This window comes from Tripterygium wilfordii, chromosome 9, assembly GCF_013401445.1.
Source record: "Tripterygium wilfordii isolate XIE 37 chromosome 9, ASM1340144v1, whole genome shotgun sequence".
NCBI classification, from domain to species: Eukaryota; Viridiplantae; Streptophyta; class Magnoliopsida; order Celastrales; family Celastraceae; genus Tripterygium; species Tripterygium wilfordii.
The window spans coordinates 11,174,281-11,195,152 of NC_052240.1; the positions used below are offsets into that span (position 1 = coordinate 11,174,281).

Below are 20,872 nucleotides of genomic sequence, written 5' to 3' on the forward strand. Positions count from 1 at the left end.
TCTCACGCTCATCTCACACTAATTCAATTATGAATCAAATGTCTTGTAATTGTTGTTGAAGCAACAAAGGAAATTTTTTAGACATCAAACTCCTAACAACTTGCTTACGCATTTATCAAACACCTAATAACTTACAACCTAAAGTTGCTTTCATTTACAAACTATTGAAGCAAACACATGTACCCTTGATTATTTTTGATTTGTTACATATAATTAAGACACGTTACAAATGTTTTTGAGAATAAAGACTTGCCCCAACAACAAATTCCTCACCCCCCATAACTCAGTGAATCGGTGACTTGGGTTCGAACCCCAATACACCAGCTCATGCACAAAAAGAAGTTGTTGTTACAACTACCACATCGATAATTTGTGGGATAGTAATCCAACATATAAGAAGGCTCACACATTTTAACACACAATCACCGATTTTCTAAATAAATATAGGAGATCAATTGGGCCGAATCTCCCTGACCCACCTAAAAAGGATAAATCCATGAGGACCCAATTTTAATAGGTTCAGAGCGGACAAACGGTTGTATGTGGATGTGGGACATCCTTGTATGGTACTATAACCGTGAAGAATGGACATTTTTGTAATTATCCCGTAACAAGTGTTACGTGGCATGAAAATGAGGGTTTAGCGTTTCTAACCTTTTTTGTGCTCATGCTCTTTTTGCATGCCAAAACGTACTACTTTTACGTAAGTGGACGTGTCCCACGCTGATCGGGGGATCGGACATGCGGCAATTACCATTTCACACTTTAATTCAACACCCAAACAGAAAAGATAATACAATATCAAATATTTTTTGTTTTTATTTTTGTTTTGCCTTTATTAAATAGTCGTGAACTCAAAGATTTTCTACTAATCTAAAATTAATACAAAGGACCCACAAAAGAGGTGACTATTAAAAATCGATTGAGTTAAAAACACATCTTTCAAGATTAGGGATGCGTCCGATGTTTAATGTATCGGATTAAAGTCCTGTGTAAATTAAGGACCATTGGATTGGCTAGAAACCTATCCAACGATCTACCTTTTTGCCCTAATATATCTCAAAAGTTAATTCTCTCTCTTCATCCTCATCTTTCCCAAAATTCTCAGCTTCACCGGGGATGTCTGCTCTTACCGCTGCTACCCACCACCAGAAACCACTAGAATTAGTGTTCTATGGGATATTGGAATCGATAGATTTTTCACAAGATTGTGGTCAAGCCTTCAATCCCAACATGAATGCGGTAACTTAAAGATTCGGGAAGAGAAAAAGATTTCAGATTTAGAAGGAATCGTGTTCCATCAAGGCAATGCAAATTTAAAAAAAAAAAAAACTTCAATTTTTATTTGTGATTTATGTATTATTGATATTAAACGAGTAGATGAAACACATCTATCTATGCTGAAACAAAGTCCATCGATCTAGATCTAATCTACCAAGTAGCCCTTCCCTGACTCAGCCTCTCTACACTCTCCCCAGTCTCTCCATTTTTTCTTCTTCAATATTTTCGTATCACACAAACATTACCAGCAACAAACAATCACAACAGCAAGAGTACGACAATGGTCTCCAAATCCGACCCCAAGAGCGGAGTCTAAGTTTACAAGTCCATTCGTTGTTCTTGTTACCGACGCTTCAACTTCAAATTGAAGGAAGGAGAGAGAGGAAAGAAGGGGAAGGAGAGAGACGAAACTAGGAAAGAAGTAAAATTTAGGTTAAAAAAGTGGATCGTAGGATTGGCTATATCCAATCCAACGGTCTACACTACAGGACGTTAGTCCGGTAAATCCTGTACCGGACGTCTCCGGAGTCCTATTTCTCAACGCTATTTAAAAAAAGAAAATTAATACAAAAAGATAATTCAAAAAAAATTAATGCAAAAGGATAATTCAAAAAAATTAACACGTGATTTTTATACCTTATTTATTAGATCTTATCCTAATAGAGCTTTACAGGAAATAAATTTAAACAGTGAAAAGAGTCGGTTACAGTGAGAAAGCAATAATCCAGTACGGTTGTCCTCACTAATTACAATCACGGGACTCCAAAACTATCTCAATCAAGAACCGTTGGATCCCGAAACAGACCAAACTCGTATAAATTACTACTCTTCGTTCTTATCCTGTATTTTTTCTTTCTTCCCATAAAAGAAAACACGCTCCTCTGTTTTATAGAAGGTGTATTATCACTATCCATTTTTTTCTTCGCTGCTTCAATTCAATCTCTCTCCCTTCCAATACAAAAATATCTAGAGACCCTCTTCATCCTCATCCTCATCCTCATCCTCATCCGTTTCATTTCTTGTTATTTTCGTTTGTTAATTCGTTCGATTTCTGTAAAAAGATGTTGTTGAAGTCTTGTATGGACAGCCTGTATTTCGCCTCCGACGAAGATTTCCAAGCGCTTGACCGGATCTCTAGACTAATGAAGGTGCCCCAACGGATAACCGACTCCGAATTCGAATCTGACTCTGTATCAAACCCGAAGCGCCGGATCATTGTAGCTAACGAGCTGCCGTTGATAGCGACGTACGACGGGGAGAGAAAGAAATGGGATTTTCAATATAACAAGGACAGTCTTGTTTTACAACTGAAAGATGGGTTCCCGGACGACGAGGAGGTTCTTTACGTGGGTTGTGTGAAGGCTGTTATTGATCCGGAAGATCAAGATGAGGTTTCTCAGGTTCTGCACAACGATTTTGGGTGCTACCCTGTGTTTTTGAATCCTAGAATTCAACACGAATTCTATGATGGGTTTTGTAAGCACTATTTATGGCCTCTGTTTCACTCTCTATTGCCCATGACACAGAGCCAGACCATGGCCTACAAGCATGAACAGTGGATGGCGTATGTGTCAGTGAACATGGATTTCACTCGCAAGGTCATGGAGGTGATGGATGGTGACCAGGATTTCGTTTGGGTTCATGATTATCATCTTATGTTGTTGCCTACTTTTCTGAGGAAAGACTATAATAGGGTCAAGCTTGGGTTTTTTCTTCATAGTCCATTTCCGTCCTCTGAAATCTACAAGACGATTCCGGTGCGTGAGTATATATTGAGGGGGTTATTGAATTGTGATCTGATAGGATTTCAGACATATGACTATGCTAGGCACTTCTTGTCTTGTTGTAGGAGGATATTGGGGATTGATTATGAGTCTAAGAGGGGTTACATTGGTTTAGATTACTATGGTAGGAATGTGAGCATTAAGATTCTGGCTGCGGGGATTCATATGGGGCAGCTTCAATCAGCCTTGTCCTCGGAGATTACGGTGGAATTGGCAAGGCAATTGAAGAAGAGATTTGAAGGAAAGATTGTGATGGTGAGTGTGGATGATTTGGATATATTTAAGGGGATTACTTTGAAGTTTGAAGCAATGGGAACTCTTTTGGACCGATTTCCGAAATTGAGAGGGAAAGTGGTTTTAGTCCAGATTGTGAATCCAGCTAGGTGTGCAGGACAGGATGTGGATGATATGAGAACTGAGGCATTCAGTATTGCGAAACAGATCAATGGCAAGTATGGAAAAGCGGGTTACGAACCTATTGTGTTCATTAATAGAGCTTACAGCACAATAGAGAAGGCTGCTTATTATGCTATTGCTGACTGTTGTGTGCTCAATGCTATAAGGGATGGAATGAATTTGGTGCCTTACAAGTATACAGTTTGCAGGCAGGGTAGCCCTGCTTTGGACAAGGCATTGGGCATCGATGAGGAATCCACAGCTTCGAGGAAAAGTGTTCTCATCGTGTCTGAATTTGTCGGTTGCTCCCCTTCTCTTAGCGGGGCTATTCGAGTGAATCCATGGGACATTGAAGCTGTGGCTGATGCTATGCATCAAGCTGTCACAATGAAGGACAATGAGAAACAATTACGCCATGAGAAGCATTATAAGTATATTAGCTCTCATGATATAACTTATTGGACTAGAAGTTTCCATCAAGACCTTGAGAAAGCTTGTGCGGAGCATGACAGCAAGAGGTGTTGGAGCATGGGGCTTGGCCTTTCATTCCGGGTTATTTCTTTGCCACCTGAATTTAGAAGGCTCAAGGAGTGTACCATTGTCGAGGCTTATAAGAAGACAGATAGCCGGTTGATTCTTTTAGATTATGATGGCACTATGACGGCAGGGGATTTTGTAGACAAAACACCAGGCAAGGGCGTTATTTCGGTCTTGAATCGTTTATGTAGCGATCCCAAGAACCTTGTTTTTATTGTGAGTGGCAGAGGTAAGGATACTCTAAGCAAGTGGTTTTCTCAATGCGAGGGATTGGGTATTTCTGCTGAGCATGGCTACTTCACAAGGTAACTGTTTTTTTCTTTAAAAAAAAACATTAAAATGTAATGAGATGTCGATAGCATTTGATTTTTATATTATTTTATGGTGGTTCTTGATTCCTTTTTATAGATGGAAGAAGCATTCTCCATGGGAAACCAGCTCTTTGTCGACGGATTTGCAGTGGAAGAAGGTTGCAGAACCTGTGATGCAGATTTACACAGAGAGAACTGATGGCTCTTTCATAGAGGAGAAAGAGAGTGCAATTGTATGGCACATTCAAGATGCAGACAGTGACTTTGGCTCTTGGCAGGCGAATGAACTTCTCAATCATTTGGAGAATGTCCTTGCCAATGAACCTGTTGTTGTCAAGAGTGGCAAAGAAATAGTGGAGGTGAAACCACAGGTAGTACAATCACCTTCCTACTTATTTACAATGAACCAAATATCTGTGAACAAAATCATAGTGTGTGCTGTTATCAATGCTCTACTGAAATTCCCAAATCATATACTGGAGTAGAAAGCTTGGACTCTAATGATCTTTTGTTCTGCTTAACTGCAGGGGGTCAGTAAAGGATTGGTAGTGGAAAAACTTATTTCAGCTATGAAAAGTAAGGGCAAGACACCTAATTTTCTGTTGTGCATAGGAGATGATCGTTCTGATGAAGAGATGTTCGAGACCATTGATAATTCAGTCACAACCCATTCCTTGCCAGCCAATGCTGAAGTGTATGCTTGCACTATTGGTCAGAAACCAAGCAAGGCAAAATACTTTGTCGATGATACTGATGTCGTCCTGAAGATTCTTGATAGTCTAGCCAATAATTCCGTAGGACTGAAGCCTGTGAGTTTTCAGGAAACCGTTGTAAATGAAATTAGGCACCAACATGAGGAAAAAACAATAGTGAAAGACAGTGAACCTTGATTTTGCAACGGTATTGTTGCTCCATTATCTCATCCTTGGTGATGAGGAGGAGGTAATGGTTTAGGGCTAATGATAGAAATAGCCTTGTATATCAAGTTTTTTACAGTTTCATCTCAAAATTCAATACACAAGACATTGTGGGCATGGCCTGATTGATATTCTTTCCCTATTCTGGAACATGATATTTTGTTTCCAATGACGGTAAACACTTCATTCTTCATTGTGTACGCATGGGTTCGAACGGGAAATCATGTTGTCAAAAGTTGTCAAAGCAGAAAAGAAGCCCTTTGAGAGATTATCAGAAAATCTGATTCAAGTTCAAGAATGAAGGCTGATTCCAGCTGGTTCAATAAAAAAGACGACCATTAAGTAGTATAATTAAGTTCACTACATGAATAAATGGAACTTGATACAATGGGTTTTGGTAATCAAAATAGAACAAAAATTAGTGGGTCATGAAAACCCTATCAGGACATTATAAGCAACAGAGAGTTACAAGAATGTCTTGTTCATTAGAAATTAATGAACAAACTATCATGCAAAGAACATAAAAACTGGCATTAACACAATACTCTAAAGACAAGATGGATCAAAACCCTCTGTTCTTGCAAGAAACCCACTTCCCATCAACCCAAGCAAGATGAAACCTCAGCCTATGAATAGGATAAGCTATCTCATCACCAGTTGAATCAAAGAAGACATAATAATCAGTCCCTTTCTTCCCAGTAATCCTCCCAACCCACCAACCATCATTGTCAAAAGCATCAACTACGTCGTGCAAACATAACTTTGTCGGCATTGGAGCTCTCGGAGGCTTAGGACGAACCTCACCAGCAGATACCTTCTCTATCAATTGAATTGAAGAGTCTTCTTCAGTCACCAAATTCCTGTACTGCACTGAATATGAGTTTATGTCCTCTTTCCTCAAGATTTTTGCTTCATAGAATGAACCCACAAAGCCTTCTTCTTTGCTACAAACTTCAACCTTATCGCCTCTGTAGAACGCCATGAATAAAATTCGCAAGAAACTAATCAATTGGTGTTGTTGATTGTGAAGAATTTGTGTTGCGAGTCTGCGAGTTATATAGATGTAGGAGGTGCTCTGTTATTCCTTTACACATTCGGATTCGGAAACCCACAACGGTTAAGAACTACTGAAATAATTCCTAAACCGACTATAGTTAGTTAAATTATAATTAAATGAGCCTTTAGGAAGGGTTGACATTTTTGTTTATGTTAATAATAATTTTTTATAAGAGCATCGTAAAATTATGTTAAATCTGTTTAATTGGGGATTGTATTTATTTTTTTTTTTGACAGAAGGGGATGGAGAGGGGGCATGACTCGAACTCACACCCTAAGGATGAACTGTCCTTCATATGCATAGTTCTTGTTGTTCAACCAACGAACGATTCGTTCGTATTTTTGTTTGTTTGTTAATAATAACTAATTCTTTATCACAACCTTATATTAACTTATTTTGTTGTTTTTGTTTGTGTGCTAATAATAACTTATTCCTTGTAACAACATTATAAACTTATTTGTTTGTCATTTTAATGTGTTCATTTGTTTTATACAAACAAATTTAATCATACATACACTCCAATAAATATAACTTTGTAATGATAATATATTTTTATTGAAAATTTGAAATTATAATTATAATCATAAAAACCATTGTTGCTACAAAATTCCACTTTCCTCTCTTCTTTTCTTGTGTATCTCCTCCTTTGTGTCACTAACCCTTTTCCAATGAAGAATATGAATACAGTATGAACAAAAACCTGTCCCCAGAATTTTCCATTCAACTGCACAAATGATCTACAGAGTCGGAGAATAATATGTTTTCCAGGTATCTTCATAGACATTGAAGTGTAGAAAGTTCGTGCGCATAGCGATGTTATGTACAAGTTCTTCTAGCAACCAACATAACAAATGCATGAAACTTGAGTTTACAATAAGGTAAAAGTACAGCCGTTGCTGCGGTCTCTCTCTTCATCATCCAAAGCATGTTCAAGGGCCATATCGATCGATGTCATAAAGCTCAATGCTCTTGTACTTTTGGGAGATTATTTCTGCTTGAACTTTTCTTGCTGTGTCAGTCGCACATCCAACAAGAATGAGAACAGATGTTCCAGCAAAACCTCGGAATGCTGTCAGGTGGGTAGTTTGTTCAATTACAGCAGGTCCAGCAGCCAGAATTGCCAAAAACGCTGAACCCAGAACAGATATCCGACTGAGCACCTACATTCAAAATGATGTTTGTGACTGATGGAAAAACCATGAAAACTAATTAATGGCGCAAATTTGATGATTCTTATGCCAAATTCTACTTTTTGTATCATATAGAGTGCAGTGAGCAAAAATATAGTTGGTAGCAAAAACAGTTAAATCTGCAGCTGTCAGGATAGCATGGCCCAGATTCCATTTTTCCATTGAGAAATTTTTTTGGTAGCCAAAAAACAACAAAATAAAAAACTCGATCCAGTAAAGATGACAGATTGAATGATCAAAATAACAAGAATAATAGCAATACTAGAGGAAATGAAGTTACCGCTTTAATAAATGCAGCTGTACTTTTTCCAGGCCGAACTAGTGGAATTGATGCACCTTGGCGCTTCAACTGTTCACTCACATCATCAGGGTCCAATTGTAGGAAAGTGTAGTAGTAGTTGAAGAAGGCTATCAATAGAATGTTGGTAGGGAGATAAAAAGGACCTACAGAGAATTGATTTGCAAAAATTGAGCTATATCCTATATTTCGTGTACTCCATCATGTGCAGAAAAAGGCAAACAGCGTGCATGCAGAGATAATAGATCCTACATTTTTGAATAGGTTGAAGGTCCGAATCCTCCCACATTCTAAATTTAACAAATATTAAAATCAATATATGTTCATAAAAAAAATCCTACATTTCATGTCATTTTTATTATTTTCATCTGTACTGCAAATGGTTTTGTTACCACAGAGGAAAACCACAGCAGTTACCTGACAACAGGGCTTATAAGAAGATGATGCATTAACTACCAGTCTACCATAACAAGACCAAAACAAAGAGTAAAGGCTGGCGTACAAACCAAATAGAACAGTGAGGAGAGTTTAAGTGATATCAAAGATTTGTTGTCATTTCAAGGGGCATGTTAAAGCCTCTAAAGCAGCGCAATAAGATTCTTATATCTTTCTGGAGCAGTGCGAGGGGAAAAGAAACAGCACTAAGATTCACCAATAAACTGAAACTTATGTCCCTATAACACACTGAAAAAATTTGGAAATGTTTCAGAACTCACAGTTTTATTTAAAACTTATGTCAATTACATCTAGAAGTCTTACCTCCTGGGTTTAGAGACACTGCAGCCTTCTTCAGTGCAGCTATACCTGTAAATCGTGCTAGAGTGCCGGGAAGAGCCAAAGATGATGTTGAAAATATGATTGGCATCACTCCAGAACTATTAACCTGGGCAATCGAAAGAATTTGGATATGTGTTTGTATATAACTATGAAAAAAATAAAAAAAATAATGATATTCAAGTACAATGATGTAAAAATAGATCCAGTGCTTCCATCCCAAACAAAGTAATGAAGCCATCCAAGCTAAAACCTCGACAACATAGAAGAATCATCTTTTGCAAAGGCCCAAGTGATGCCTCCAAGTGAAAAAGGTTGTTCCATGACAGCACTGAGCAAACAAAGTGATGACATAATTTCCACCTCACAACCTATTGTGTTAACTTGCACTACAAACCTTGTTTCCCTGGACTGCCATCCAACTGCATCACTTGGATGACAGTTGGCTAAGTTTCCTAGACCTTTAAGTGAACCAGATAAGATTTTTCCCTCTGGATGCATTCAATTCAAATATCAATTATACATAGCATGTATCATCCATAAGTACATGAGGTTTCATGTGGTTCCGATAAAAAAACATAATGGAAACCTTCGCGTACAGTAGAAGCCAAGTCGATGTCAAGTTTGATCGGAGAAAGATCAAATCCAGACTGGATATAGGTACGATAAGGGTATTACTCACCTATCCGGTGATTCTGGGCTTGGACTGTTGGTCTGTTAACAATAGGCTCTCTGATGAATTCCGGAATCAAAGAAAAAAAAACAGATATCTACAATGATCTTAATTGTGAGATACCAAGCGAATGACTACTCATAGACAGAAAAAAGTTAATAGCATTTTCAATTTTCCTATATTTTCACTAAAAAGCAACTAGTATTAAATATGAGCTCAGAAAATCATTAGAACATCAATTCAAATTTCAAAAGAACAAAGCAAAAACCTTGAATACAAACCTTAAAGGGTAGGTAAGCAGACTTTTGAAGCCCTCCTGATTGGCTCGTGTACCTGGAAGCATAGTTGAGTGGAATTTTCCTCTCTGCCTCCTGAAACCCTTCGTTTGATAAATGTGTTAACATTTCAAGTGACCTACATCATATTAACCTAAGAAATAACAATTACCTGGACATATACAATGCAGAGGACCAATAGGAAGAATGAGATAATAATGGTAGCAAGCCCGATGTAGTTACCCTCCTGAAATGCCTGTGCAACTGTCCTACCAATGGACGCAGGAAAGTACGAGAGAATGTTTGTAAATATCAAAAGAGATGTTCCATTTCCAAGTTTTAGATCAGAGATCCGTTCACCAATGAATGTAGTGAATACAGCACCAAAAGTCAATAGAGTAACAGATGAGAGAACCCATTCTGTACTAAAGTCATTGACATAGGGTCGGAGGTAAAGTACTTGGCCAATTGCCTGCCATGGGAAATGGAAACAGCATGAGAGAAAATTATAGGTGAAATTCCTCAGCATGTCATGGAGACATTGTAACAGTTCGCATGATTTTGACCAGACTCATCATAATATATGAATTTCTTTTCTTCCAGAAAAAAAAGTGCTCAGTCTGTCTTTGAGAATGGCTTCTTCATATAAATACCACATAAGTTGGGACATAGGATCATATCCAGGATACATCCAATATAATTTCTCTTTTCCTCTTTTCCTACCCAGGCTATCGAAATCAGCTTGCTGAAACTGCCTAAACATAAGCTTTAATTTTTAGGTCAAAATTCTGATAATTAATAGGCGCCTACAAGGCTACAACTAAAATCTTCCACATAATGATTAGGGAAAAAATTCCACATAAATGTAAGCATAAGGTGATGTAGTTTTTAAACTACTGATGTAGGATTTGTTTAGGATTGAGTAAACCAAAAATCCTAACCCCCAAATGAATCCCAAAATGAAGAACCCTAGGGCAGAAATTCCCAATTCCTTGATTTCTTAAAACTGAAACAGAATTTTCGACAAACAAGAAGAATATAAACTTAAACTTCTGGGTTGAAATCCTGAATTTCTCAGGTAGGGTTGGATAAACTCACCTTCCCCTCTCAAACTCTCACCTAGTGTGTGCAAGGAATCTCTCCTATAGCAGATTTGCATAAAAACTCTCAATAATATTCATTCCAAAATTACATCCACATATATAGACTCCTAGTAATCCTAATAAGTATAACATAAAAACTTCCTTCAAATAAAACTAGGATTCCTAAAAAAGTAAACTAATAAGACCCCAATTCTAACAATGAGTTGACTTAACAAAATAACCTAATAAAAGACTCATAAAACAAATAACTAATAACACAGCTGGAAATTCTGACAATACTCTTACTACGAAAACTAAGAGGACCCTATATTAGACTAACTCATAAAAACATAAAATTAGATAAAATCAGCTAGAATTAACGGCTTCCTGCATCATAAGGTTTTCCTTTTTGCCTGATAAATGATTCCTTGAATAACTTTGGATTCTTGTGTACATACTAAGATATTTGCACCGTGCCATGTTACCCAAAAAAACCATTAATAATTTCTTGGGACAATAAAAAAATCTTGACTCAATCACTGCACCTAGCTATTTAGTGACATGTAGAATTCTTTACCTGCACTATGGCAAACCCAACTGATGCATATCGCGTATACTGAAGAATCTTTTTTCTTCCTGCTTCACCTTCTCTTTTCTGAAGGTCTTGCAACTTGGGATAGATTTGGGCAAGAAGCTGAAACACAATCTGCGCATTGATAAAGGGAACTATACCAAGGGAGCATATTCCAAGTCTACCAATTCCACCCCCAGAAAATGAGTCCAAAGTGCTCAATAAACTATTTTGATCCAAATTTCCAGTGAAAGCCTCTCGATTTACCCCTCCAAGAGGCACATATACTCCTAGTCGAGAAAGGGCCAAATACCCCAAGAGCTTGAGAAACTTCCCTGGTAATGGGCCTTTGAAGAAGTCTCCAAAATCAATGGAACTGTCCTCAATTGCAGCTGCCAATGTCAAAAGTATCCTAATAAATTTCTGAGGACATCATTCGCAACTTTGAAACCTTTAAGCAACATATTACAAGCCCAGAAACAAAACCTGCCACTCCTCGAGTTGAAGAAGATTTATCTTTTTTTGTACTTGAGGCACTCTCAAATGTTGGTGATAACAAGGCTAAGAAACCTTCCCATGCAAAATTCAGACCACAGGATAGATCCGGATTGACGCCCAAAGGATCAAATACCGAGCCTTCACAGCTGAAAATGAACTCGATAAGCAAGATGGTGAATATTACATCCCCGAAATAAAACTTACACAATTTAAGCAATTGTTCTAAACTGTGGGGAAGCAAGAGAACTGAGGAACATCTTGTTACTTAAAATGTGGAACAATATAGGCCAGTTTTTCACTGGAAGAATCACTTTGGGGACATCCACTAATCTTGGCATACTTAAGTCCCAAGTCCTTTTGACAACACATTTGCAAACCTATATTTTTCTTGTCAAGAACTTTCTCAGGTTTCGGACATCATGAAACAGGTCGTGTTAACTTGAAATCCAGCCCAAGATATCAAATAAATGTCCCAAAAACAAATGGCTATCCTGAAGGAGAGCCTCACACACAATCAAGGGGGAAATAAAGGGAGACATAACGTTGGTAAAACTAATGAAATATAGGAGACACAATTAACCTTTAACCGTGAATCAAAAACAAAAGCAAATAAGTATTGTTACAAAATTGATGCAAGATATTGCCAGAAACCATATTAAATATCATTAAACCAAAATGCCTATCAATCAAGGCTCCAATCTAAAAAAATTCCTCATATAGGTTCTGGGTTTAATCCTACTCAGTCATTTGAACCAGTTACTCTTACTACTTGTTTTTCCATCCTCAGGCATTTTCCAGTTGTCCTTTAATTCGTTTTTGAAAGAAAATAAGACAAGACTAATCAGCATGGCCTTAGCAGGAAAAAAAAAAACCTCCAGTTCTAAACCAAGTACGCTATCTGTTTCCCCAGAAAGGAGGTTTTAACAACCTAATTCACTAGCGAGACCCATTACAGAGAAGGCCGTGAATCTCAATTTTGAATAGTAAGCAGAGAAATGAATGCGAATTGAAGAGAGAAGTAAAAATATTAATAATAGAAATGCAGTACGGGTACCTGTTGGAGAAAAGACCAAGATTAGATGGTTTGGTACTGCTACTACTGTATTTTCTCTGGACAGAGAAGGAGGCTTTGCAAGTCGAGTTCTTCAGCCTTGTACAGGGTTTGTGATTGAGATGAGATAGCGTTGAGAGGTTGAAGCAAGGCGACAAATCTCCTCTGACCGTTATCACCATTATTATCTTCTACTGCTGCTGCTATACTCGCACTTCTGCTACCTCTCTTTTAACAGTTTCTCAACTACAGCGATATCTAATTAGGCCGTGTTTGGCACGCGGTCGAATTTACTACACGACGTCGTTTCTTCTCCCAATTGCGTATTCTGTAAAGCCTAGCAGACACCCAAATCCTCCTTCCAAAACCCTAATTCTCATTTTCCAAGTTAAAATAAGCTCACAATGGAATACGATGTGTGTCGAAATTGAGATTACATGATTGAGTTGAGGAAGTGGATGGCGTGATGACCTGCAATGGAAACCCCAAATGGTTGACAACAGCCTTGACCCTTGTAGTTGCTGCTATCTCTGCTTCCACGACCATTTCTCGTACAGTGCAATCTCTGTTTCTCTCTTATGAAAGGTCAGATTGTATTATACGTGATTGATTGATCTCTGCTTCTTTCAGTTTACTTTTGGAAGAAGAAATCAAAAGATTTGGAAACGAAGGTTGGAGAACTTAAGACTGCTCTTAATTCCTCCGTCAAAAAGTGCGCTGCTGAAAGAAAAGGTCGAATTAGGGCTCAACAGGTAACATTCCTTCACTTTCGTCCTCTTCTCTTCCCTTTGGGATCGCCTGGTTCCGTGTTCTCTGAATGATTTTGTGCACGTAGGGTTTGCGGAAAGCTCTGACGCAATCCAAGTCTGAGAATTTACAGCGGACTTCTTATCCTCTGACTCCTATTGGTATTGTTCACTCTTGCTTCTCTACCAGGTAGTTTTAGATTACATATTTAGCTGTGAATAACTAAACTTTTTTAAAAGTTGTTGACTGGTAGTTAAGTAGTTTTAGATTACCATGAAATTAATTGTGGAGGATAGATAATTGGTATGGCCGTAGGGGTGAGGAGTTATGGAATATGGATAATGCCATAGGATTTCTAACAACCAAATGGAATGTGCTTGGAAATATTTTGTTGTTTGTGGGATTCAATTATTGATCGTCATCATCATCATATGAACCTTTATCCCAAAATTTTGGGTATGCTACATGAGTTTATGAGAAAATCAACGGGAATCCATTACGTGTATTCGTTTCCACCATTCTTTTTTTTAGCTCTCTATCATTACTATAGCTAATACCATTTCTATTTCTATCCATTCCGATGTACCATAATTTATAACCTGTGTTTTCAATTTCTCTAGATTTTTCATCCACCCATTTTGTCTCCGGTAAACACATTATGTTAACACAACGTCTAATCATGGTGTTAACTAGTTTAGTTAATTTATCTGTGAGTGACCCTATATTCCGAGTATCTATCATAATCCTATAATCATGTAGACATGTACAGATGTACTAGTTTCTTTACCCCCACCTGTCCATAGCAGGGGAACCCTTGCCTATGTCTCACCGCATCCGGGCGCCGATGCAGCACATCGCTTGCGAGGGATGCCTTAGCATGACTTTGCTCATTTATTTCTACACCTGGGGTCCAATGCAGCATGTTGCTATTGAGGTTCGCCCATGCTAGCCCTTTCTCATTTATCGTTGCATTTGGGTTCGAATGCAACGTGTCACGTGCAAGGAACGTCCAACAAATTTCTCATTTTGACTCATGCTCATAGGTTTGACAAAATTTTGCGCTGGCTCCGACCTACCTCAACCATCTTCCTCAATCCGAGCTTGGCTGCAAGCGGAGGAGGAATTGGGATTTAATTATTGGTAACATCAGGAAATCCTATTCTGCAGCAGTGAAGAAGACATGTAGTCAAGTTTAGGAAACGCTTGCTCTCTTTGTTACCTCAATTTTTGTTTGATACTAACGGTAGAATTCTCTAAAGAAAATCACAATCTAATATAAGAGAGAGGCCAAACTTTTGAGTACATAACATGATAAGAATGCAAATAACTTACCTGCAAAAAAAATAAGGTGAAGACTCAGAAAAGAGGGAAACAGAAAAACAGATCAAAGCTATTCTTTCTCACACATGCCCTGTCTTGATCCCTCACTCACCCCATAACCCAAAAAAGTGACTTTACCTTGATTTTAGGTCGAGGGATTAACGAGTCATTTAGTCTTTCTTTCCTTTAATTGACTGGTTAATTCAATGGAAGTGATAAAAATGGAGTTATAATATATAGGATAACAGAGAAAGTGGCCTTAGATTGAAATAAATGGAAAAAAGGAGGATTCCCTTTGTGAATTTCAACTAATTTTTCTTTTGGCGTCATGTCACTGACCCAATTATCTGCGACTAGCTTTGATGATGATGATGGTTAATAGGTTAACAAGGTTGATGTCAGGTTTCTGGGTTTGCTATGTAGGTAAATTTGGTTGATTTGAAGCTTCTTATTTCTTAAAGCAACATTTGTGATTTATGAGATGAGTTTATGTGAGCACAATCCTCTTCACTTTCCTTTTGGCTGTTTTTGTATTGAACTATTTGCAGCTATTTGAGCACAATCAAGAGAAAATATCAGTTCAAGTAACAAGAATCATGACAGTTTATGTTAAAAAATTAATTGTTCCTTTCAGTGGGATCCGCTAGGTCTTAATATTGTCTAGTTGTATACAATGAAATCTGCAGAAGAATCATATGCATCTGTATGTTCTTTGTGCAACATAATCGACTCTGTGAGGACCCTTGAATTTAGTACATATCACTTGTGCAGAAATGGCACTCCAAGGCAACCTTTACTTGTCCCACTTGCAAAGGCATCTTTGGTTTTTGATCCATCTCGGGTACCTGTAGCTTCCCTTGAGGGTCTTGAAGAATATTCTCATTGCTGGATTCTATATGTGTTTCATCTAAATACGGATTTGGATAAATTATGGAATCCACATTTTAATTCAAAGTTCAAGGCTAAGGTACGTGTTATTCTATATTTTATGTCATCTTGTTTGACTGCTATTGATAATTATTTCCTAAGGCTCGATGGATAGGTGAGAGTCCCAAGACTTAAAGGTGGACGGATGGGAGTCTTTGCCACACGATCACCACATCGACCATGCCCCATTGGGCTAACTGTTGCAAAGGTAGGATAAAATTTACTTGCCTTTAGATGTGCCTGGTATACTAGCAAAGTAAAACAATTGCTCGAAGGATTTCCCCAGATGGGTATTAATTTAATTTACTTATTGCAAATGGGGAAGACTTTTTTTTACCTAAAATCGGTGGAGAAACTTCTAATACACTTTTTATGAAATGTATACAAGTTGATGTTTTTTTTCATTTGATGTGTTTCAGGTTCATTTTTACGATCTCAAACAATTCTAGGAAAATATTGGTTCAAGAAATATTTTTTTTATAAATGGCAGGTTGCATCTTTCCTTCAAAGCAGCATGATCTTCTAATGTTCTGGGTTTCTGAGATCCTAGTGTCCCCTTTATGGCTCAACCTGGATAAAAAAAGTTGATAGAACATTATCTTTCTCCCTTCTCACTTCTCTGCATCACATAGAGATTTGACTTTGGATTTATCTATCAATAGTTGACTTCCGGACTGTTCCTTGACCTCTGTGTTCATGGCCAGTATTGAATTAATCCCATATTTTTTTGCTCCTATTTTCAATCACAGTCGTGGAAAGAAATTGTACACGCATATAGCTAGTAAAATGTTTTTCATTAAAGTCTTGCCCTCTGCAATCTAGGTGGAGGCAGTCCAGGGAAACAAGATTCTACTATCTGGTGTGGATTTGGTTGATGGAACAGTAAGTTTTTCAAATTCCATTATATTTTGCCACTGTTGATCGTGATCCGTCTTTCCCTCTTCCCCCCATCACCCGTCCACGCTCGTATGGCATTGCAATGTGCCATATGCAAAAACATGTTACTTTGAGTTTTTCTTGAACTTTCCCTCACTATTCATGTTTCATGAACAGCCAGTACTTGATATCAAACCTTATCTCCCATATTGCGACAGCGTTCAAGAAGCAACGGTGCCAAAGTGGGTAATGGTATTACTTCCATAATTCTTTGGCAAACTGTAACTTTTCTATGTTGTTTTAAAGAAGCTAGAGTATATTTCATGTTTGCTTTCTTCTTGAATAAGCATTGTTGCTAAACTGTGAGTTTTTAGATCAAGCATTATAAGGGAGAATGCTCTAGTTCTTGGTCCGAAGTTATGTTACTTTGGTTTAAAGGCAAAATATACTGCAATTCATCTGATTTGTTTGCTAGTGCAGGCACTGTGACATGTTGGCAATATACCACAGACTTATTTTGTTCTACATGATAAGATATGTTTCAACTAGATTAGAGCATGCACAAATTAGTTATTGCAAATCACCTTCAGTGAAACTCGTGACGTAATTTTGTCTGGGGTAGCTGCCATGCAGTTAAGAGGGAGGAATATATGTGTTTTCAGTAGCTGGGGCATGCCATGATGTTTCTGATATTTTTTATTTCAAACTATCAAAAGAAGACTGGCGTTAAATGGGCAGTGCTAAAATCAAGAGTATGAAGAAATAATGCGCTAAGAGAAGTCACCAATATAGAAACACAATAGAAAGAAAGATATTAACTGGGGTTTATGTTATTTTATATATTTATAATTCTGTCCCCTCCCTTCTTTCACCCTCCTCCCACACATAGACGAAACACCAGAGAATTCGCCAAGTGGCCTGCCTGCAGAAGTATCTGTGCACAGCTTTAATTGATAAAGATAATTCAGTTTCTTAATTATTTATATTTCACCCATAGCCATATACTGTGCTTTATATAATATTTATGTAGCAGAATGAGATTTTGCATTGGAGATATACAACACAAGGATAAGATGAGAAACGAGATTATCGGTCTAGGGTAGGGGTAGGGGTAGGGCCGTTTAAGATGATTTGGTTATGATAGACATGTACAATGTATAGATATTGTCGTGGCAGTGATGAGATTGAGAAAATTCAAGTAGGAAATGATTAAAAAAAAAGAGGGGAAAGGGGAGACCCAAAATAACATGTGTGGAAGTAATAAGAAAGTATGTAATCTCTAAGATTAGTGGAAAGTATAGCTTTAGTGGGATTAAGTTGGATAAAGGCCTTTATTGGCGATGGAGATTATAAGTGACAAACAGAAAAGGTACTTGTATGATTCTGATTATTATGAAGTTACAAGTAGGGATGTTAACTATCATTTATGAACAACTTTAAAAGAAATTCCGGTTGAAGGATATGCTATAGCCTATAAGATTGTTTATGCAATCAATCTTCTGTGCCGTGCCCTCAAAATAAATCATGGGATCAACCAATGTTCATGTGATAGAAATTGAATATTTATAGGTAATGTTAGGTTCTCTTTTTTGTTGTCATGTTTGTTAATATTTTGTTCTCCTGTTGTGATATAATACCAAATGCTTGCACAGGTTGACAATATGCTGACTGTGACTTCTGTTAGCTTCTCTGATGGATTCTCTTCTGCACTGTCTGATTGTTGGCAAACAAGAGTGAGTTGCCATCCCAACTCGATAGTAAAGCAACAATGATTTCTTTTCCTGAATAAGCATGTTATCATTGTGTTGTTCTTTATTTATTCATGTTTCGTATATAACCCATTCGTCTTTGCTTTTTTTTTTTTTCATAATTTTCAATCTGCTATATTCACCACTTTGCTGATTCACTTGCCTTGTATTATGAAGTGGTTAAAGGGCTTATAAAAGGGAATACATTGCGATTAGAGCAAAAGAGACCCAGAAGTCGAGAGGCATTTTCTGGATTGTTGATGTTGCTTTTCCTTTCTCTTTGTGTGCATGCGTAGATAGCAGGGGTGGGGCAAACACAAGTAAAAGGGTTAGCCTCACTGAGATGTTGGTATCCCCGGGTGTTAGATGACTATGCCACCATTCTTTTCTTTAGTGCATCACCTGAAAAATTACATTTTTACCTTTGAGAATTTACACACGTTACAGTGAACTATCTCCAACCAATTCTCAATTAATTTGTCCCTTTTAGATTGGAAATTTTGAAGTTCATTTACAACTGAATTTGCCATATTGACTGATTCAAACCATTCTTCTAGAATTTATCAAGCAACTGTCATACTAGCTAGAAAGAATGAGACAGACTCTATTTATCAGATCGACTTGTGGGCATAATCTCTGGAAAATATTCTTTAAAGAGTAGTATCCTTTTCTTTTGATAAAACTTAATCTGAGTCTCAGTGGCCAACATGAGATTGGTGAAGTTCATGTGGTGAACTCACAAATGGATCTTTATTGAAGATAAATGGAGAGATTTTAGTACATTCTAATGGGGTACTTTTCGAATTTCTATAGGGCTTTACTTGATATTTTCTCTTGATGTAATGGAGTTCTTCAGGGGTTTACCAGCCTGAATTCCACTTAGACTGGTGTAATTTTGCGGAGTTCATAATAACTCAAACCAAATCAAACTTCACTACTTGAGAATGATGAAGTTCTTTCCAAGCTTGTTGGCTTGACCCAAGAAGATTTTTGGTAATTGTTAAAAAGTTATGATATCTGATATGTTTCATATAATGCGCGTTGGCAAAGGCAGATTTCGAGTCAGTACACCTATTGCATTGCATTATAGTATCAGATATGTTTCATACATGTGCGTTGGCAAAGGCAGATTTCGCGTTTGTTGGACGAAGTTCCTTCTAACCCAGATATTTATACTGTTTTGCTGTCTTATTTAGTTTCATTGTTTTATCTGTCAAAAAGTGATGTATAAATGAACAGAATAAAACAAACTCTGTTAAATATTTCATCAATATGCATGACAGTATGATTTTCACTTTTTATTTAATTTTTCTTTTACAGGAAAACAAGACACTTTATGAATCACCTGATGAACTCCTGAGCTTGATCAAGCAGGTCCTTTCCTGGGATATTCGATCTGTCTCTCAAAGAAACCGACCCCATGGTTCCCTTGTAACAGGAAATTACGAAGCATCACAGAACAGTTTAGATTTGGATGATTACCAAGATGAAGAGGCTTCTGACTCTGAAACTGAGCAGGCTCGTAGTTCTTGCAAAGACTTAGTTTATCACCTTAATTTGGAAGGGTTGGATATCTCATACCGAATCGACTCCAATGGCAACGTGGTGGTAGAGGATGTCACAATTTCCTCAAACATTCCAAATGGCAATCAAAATCATTAGGTGGCAGATCAACGAGTGTGAACAGGTCAGTGTTTTCTATCTCCCCGCTCCTGAACACCTTTTGATGCGTTTCAATGAATTTGATTACGTTTTTTTGCAGGCAAGACCTATCGGAAGGACACTGAAAGCTAATTGTTAGCATGCAACTAACCAAAGAGTAAAATTTCATGGAAGTTTGTGAGATCCATAACAAGAATAGCAAACTACAGCTCGTCTGGTGTGATTACGTCCCTTGGTACTCTTGATGAATGTACAATGTGCGCTATCGTATGTAATAGCTAATCTTGTTGATGCTGACTCTATTGTTCAATAAATTTTAGGGAATTACTGTTTGTATATTTTGGTATTATCACCATTGTTGCTATGGTTTGTCGTGGTGATCGTAGCTTTCTGTAGTTCGGCCATCTTTATTTCTTGTGCTCCTTCATTCATGTTTTTAATTTAGGTCTTCCATCTTGCAAATAAGGTATATCTTGTCTAGGCAAACAGATTTGAACTGGGGAAAAAGGATTTGCAGTCCCCCCATCTCTGATCTTCTTCAATCCCTCCTCTGCCAACAGCTAAGCGTGCTAAGGCCAATTTTTCGTAGATCAGTTAGAGCATTCACAATGCGGTAATTAGAGCATTCACAATGGTCAATTTTTGTTTGCTCATGGATGACAAAAAGTTGTTTTTGTTAGGTCAGCAAACACTATTCATGGTACAACAGTTGGATTTTGTTGACCCATTTTTGTTGGGGTCGAGAGGGGAGCATGTTGTTTGCCTTGTTCATATGTTGGCTCACTTTAAAATGGACCCACTTCAACACACACATTTTTACTTCTTAATAAATTCAGGGTTCTACATATATTATATAAAAATCGAGCCAACAAATTTACATTATTATACTAATACAAA

The 20,872-nt window shown here is 37.5% G+C and overlaps 4 protein-coding genes across 6 annotated transcripts; 2 read left to right on the forward strand and 2 right to left on the reverse strand.

The window, feature by feature from the left end:
- The first annotated feature begins 2,128 nt into the window (after positions 1–2,128).
- LOC120005562 (probable alpha,alpha-trehalose-phosphate synthase [UDP-forming] 11) lies at positions 2,129–5,355 on the forward strand. Its single transcript, XM_038855263.1, has 3 exons — positions 2,129–4,303; positions 4,407–4,680; positions 4,837–5,355. Exons 1-3 carry the CDS (start codon positions 2,343–2,345, stop codon positions 5,197–5,199), a joined length of 2,598 nt encoding a protein of 865 aa, XP_038711191.1. The 5' UTR covers positions 2,129–2,342; the 3' UTR covers positions 5,200–5,355.
- Positions 5,356–5,544: 189 nt separating this feature from the next.
- Positions 5,545–6,330, reverse strand: LOC120005563 (protein AGENET DOMAIN (AGD)-CONTAINING P1). Its single transcript, XM_038855264.1, has one exon. It carries the CDS (start codon positions 6,206–6,208, stop codon positions 5,789–5,791), a length of 420 nt encoding a protein of 139 aa, XP_038711192.1. The 5' UTR covers positions 6,209–6,330; the 3' UTR covers positions 5,545–5,788.
- A 642-nt stretch (positions 6,331–6,972) lies between these two features.
- On the reverse strand, positions 6,973–13,004 carry LOC120005519 (preprotein translocase subunit SCY1, chloroplastic). Its single transcript, XM_038855186.1, has 8 exons — positions 12,699–13,004; positions 11,633–11,790; positions 11,153–11,538; positions 9,666–9,965; positions 9,500–9,589; positions 8,531–8,654; positions 7,754–7,917; positions 6,973–7,443 (listed from the first exon to the last, which is right to left on the reverse strand). The coding sequence occupies exons 1-8, from the start codon at positions 12,875–12,877 to the stop codon at positions 7,213–7,215; spliced, it is 1,632 nt and encodes a 543-aa protein (XP_038711114.1). The 5' UTR covers positions 12,878–13,004; the 3' UTR covers positions 6,973–7,212.
- A 19-nt stretch (positions 13,005–13,023) lies between these two features.
- On the forward strand, positions 13,024–20,351 carry LOC120005520 (putative S-adenosylmethionine-dependent methyltransferase RcsF). 3 transcript variants are annotated; one of them, XM_038855189.1, is made up of 10 exons: positions 13,024–13,246; positions 13,326–13,447; positions 13,531–13,631; positions 15,534–15,729; positions 15,805–15,897; positions 16,512–16,571; positions 16,743–16,817; positions 18,218–18,298; positions 19,634–20,000; positions 20,076–20,351. In XM_038855189.1, exons 1-9 carry the CDS (start codon positions 13,162–13,164, stop codon positions 19,973–19,975), a joined length of 1,155 nt encoding a protein of 384 aa, XP_038711117.1. In that variant the 5' UTR covers positions 13,024–13,161; the 3' UTR covers positions 19,976–20,000; positions 20,076–20,351. The 3 variants fall into 3 exon arrangements, with proteins under 3 accessions (XP_038711117.1, XP_038711116.1, XP_038711118.1); XM_038855188.1 differs by having other exon boundaries at positions 19,634–20,351; XM_038855190.1 differs by having other exon boundaries at positions 16,743–16,811; positions 19,634–20,351.
- Positions 20,352–20,872: the final 521 nt, after the last annotated feature.

Excerpts from the sequence above, each read along its gene's own strand:
- LOC120005520 (XM_038855188.1), top strand. The coding sequence starts at position 13,162 with ATGACCTGCAATGGAAACCCCAAATGGTTGACAACAGCCTTGACCCTT. Across the intron at positions 13,247-13,325 it reads TGCTTCCACGACCATTTCTC|TTTACTTTTGGAAGAAGAAA; the intron begins GTACAGTGCAAT and ends TGCTTCTTTCAG. Across the intron at positions 16,818-18,217 it reads CGGTGCCAAAGTGGGTAATG|GTTGACAATATGCTGACTGT; the intron begins GTATTACTTCCA and ends ATGCTTGCACAG.
- LOC120005562 (XM_038855263.1), top strand. The coding sequence starts at position 2,343 with ATGTTGTTGAAGTCTTGTATGGACAGCCTGTATTTCGCCTCCGACGAA. Across the intron at positions 4,304-4,406 it reads GAGCATGGCTACTTCACAAG|ATGGAAGAAGCATTCTCCAT; the intron begins GTAACTGTTTTT and ends TCCTTTTTATAG. Across the intron at positions 4,681-4,836 it reads TAGTGGAGGTGAAACCACAG|GGGGTCAGTAAAGGATTGGT; the intron begins GTAGTACAATCA and ends GCTTAACTGCAG.
- LOC120005563 (XM_038855264.1), bottom strand. The coding sequence starts at position 6,208 with ATGGCGTTCTACAGAGGCGATAAGGTTGAAGTTTGTAGCAAAGAAGAA.
- LOC120005519 (XM_038855186.1), bottom strand. The coding sequence starts at position 12,877 with ATGGTGATAACGGTCAGAGGAGATTTGTCGCCTTGCTTCAACCTCTCA. Across the intron at positions 8,655-9,499 it reads CTGCTTACCTACCCTTTAAG|GTTAATAGTTCTGGAGTGAT; the intron begins GTTTGTATTCAA and ends TCGATTGCCCAG. Across the intron at positions 7,918-8,530 it reads AGTGTCTCTAAACCCAGGAG|GTCCTTTTTATCTCCCTACC; the intron begins GTAAGACTTCTA and ends AATTCTCTGTAG.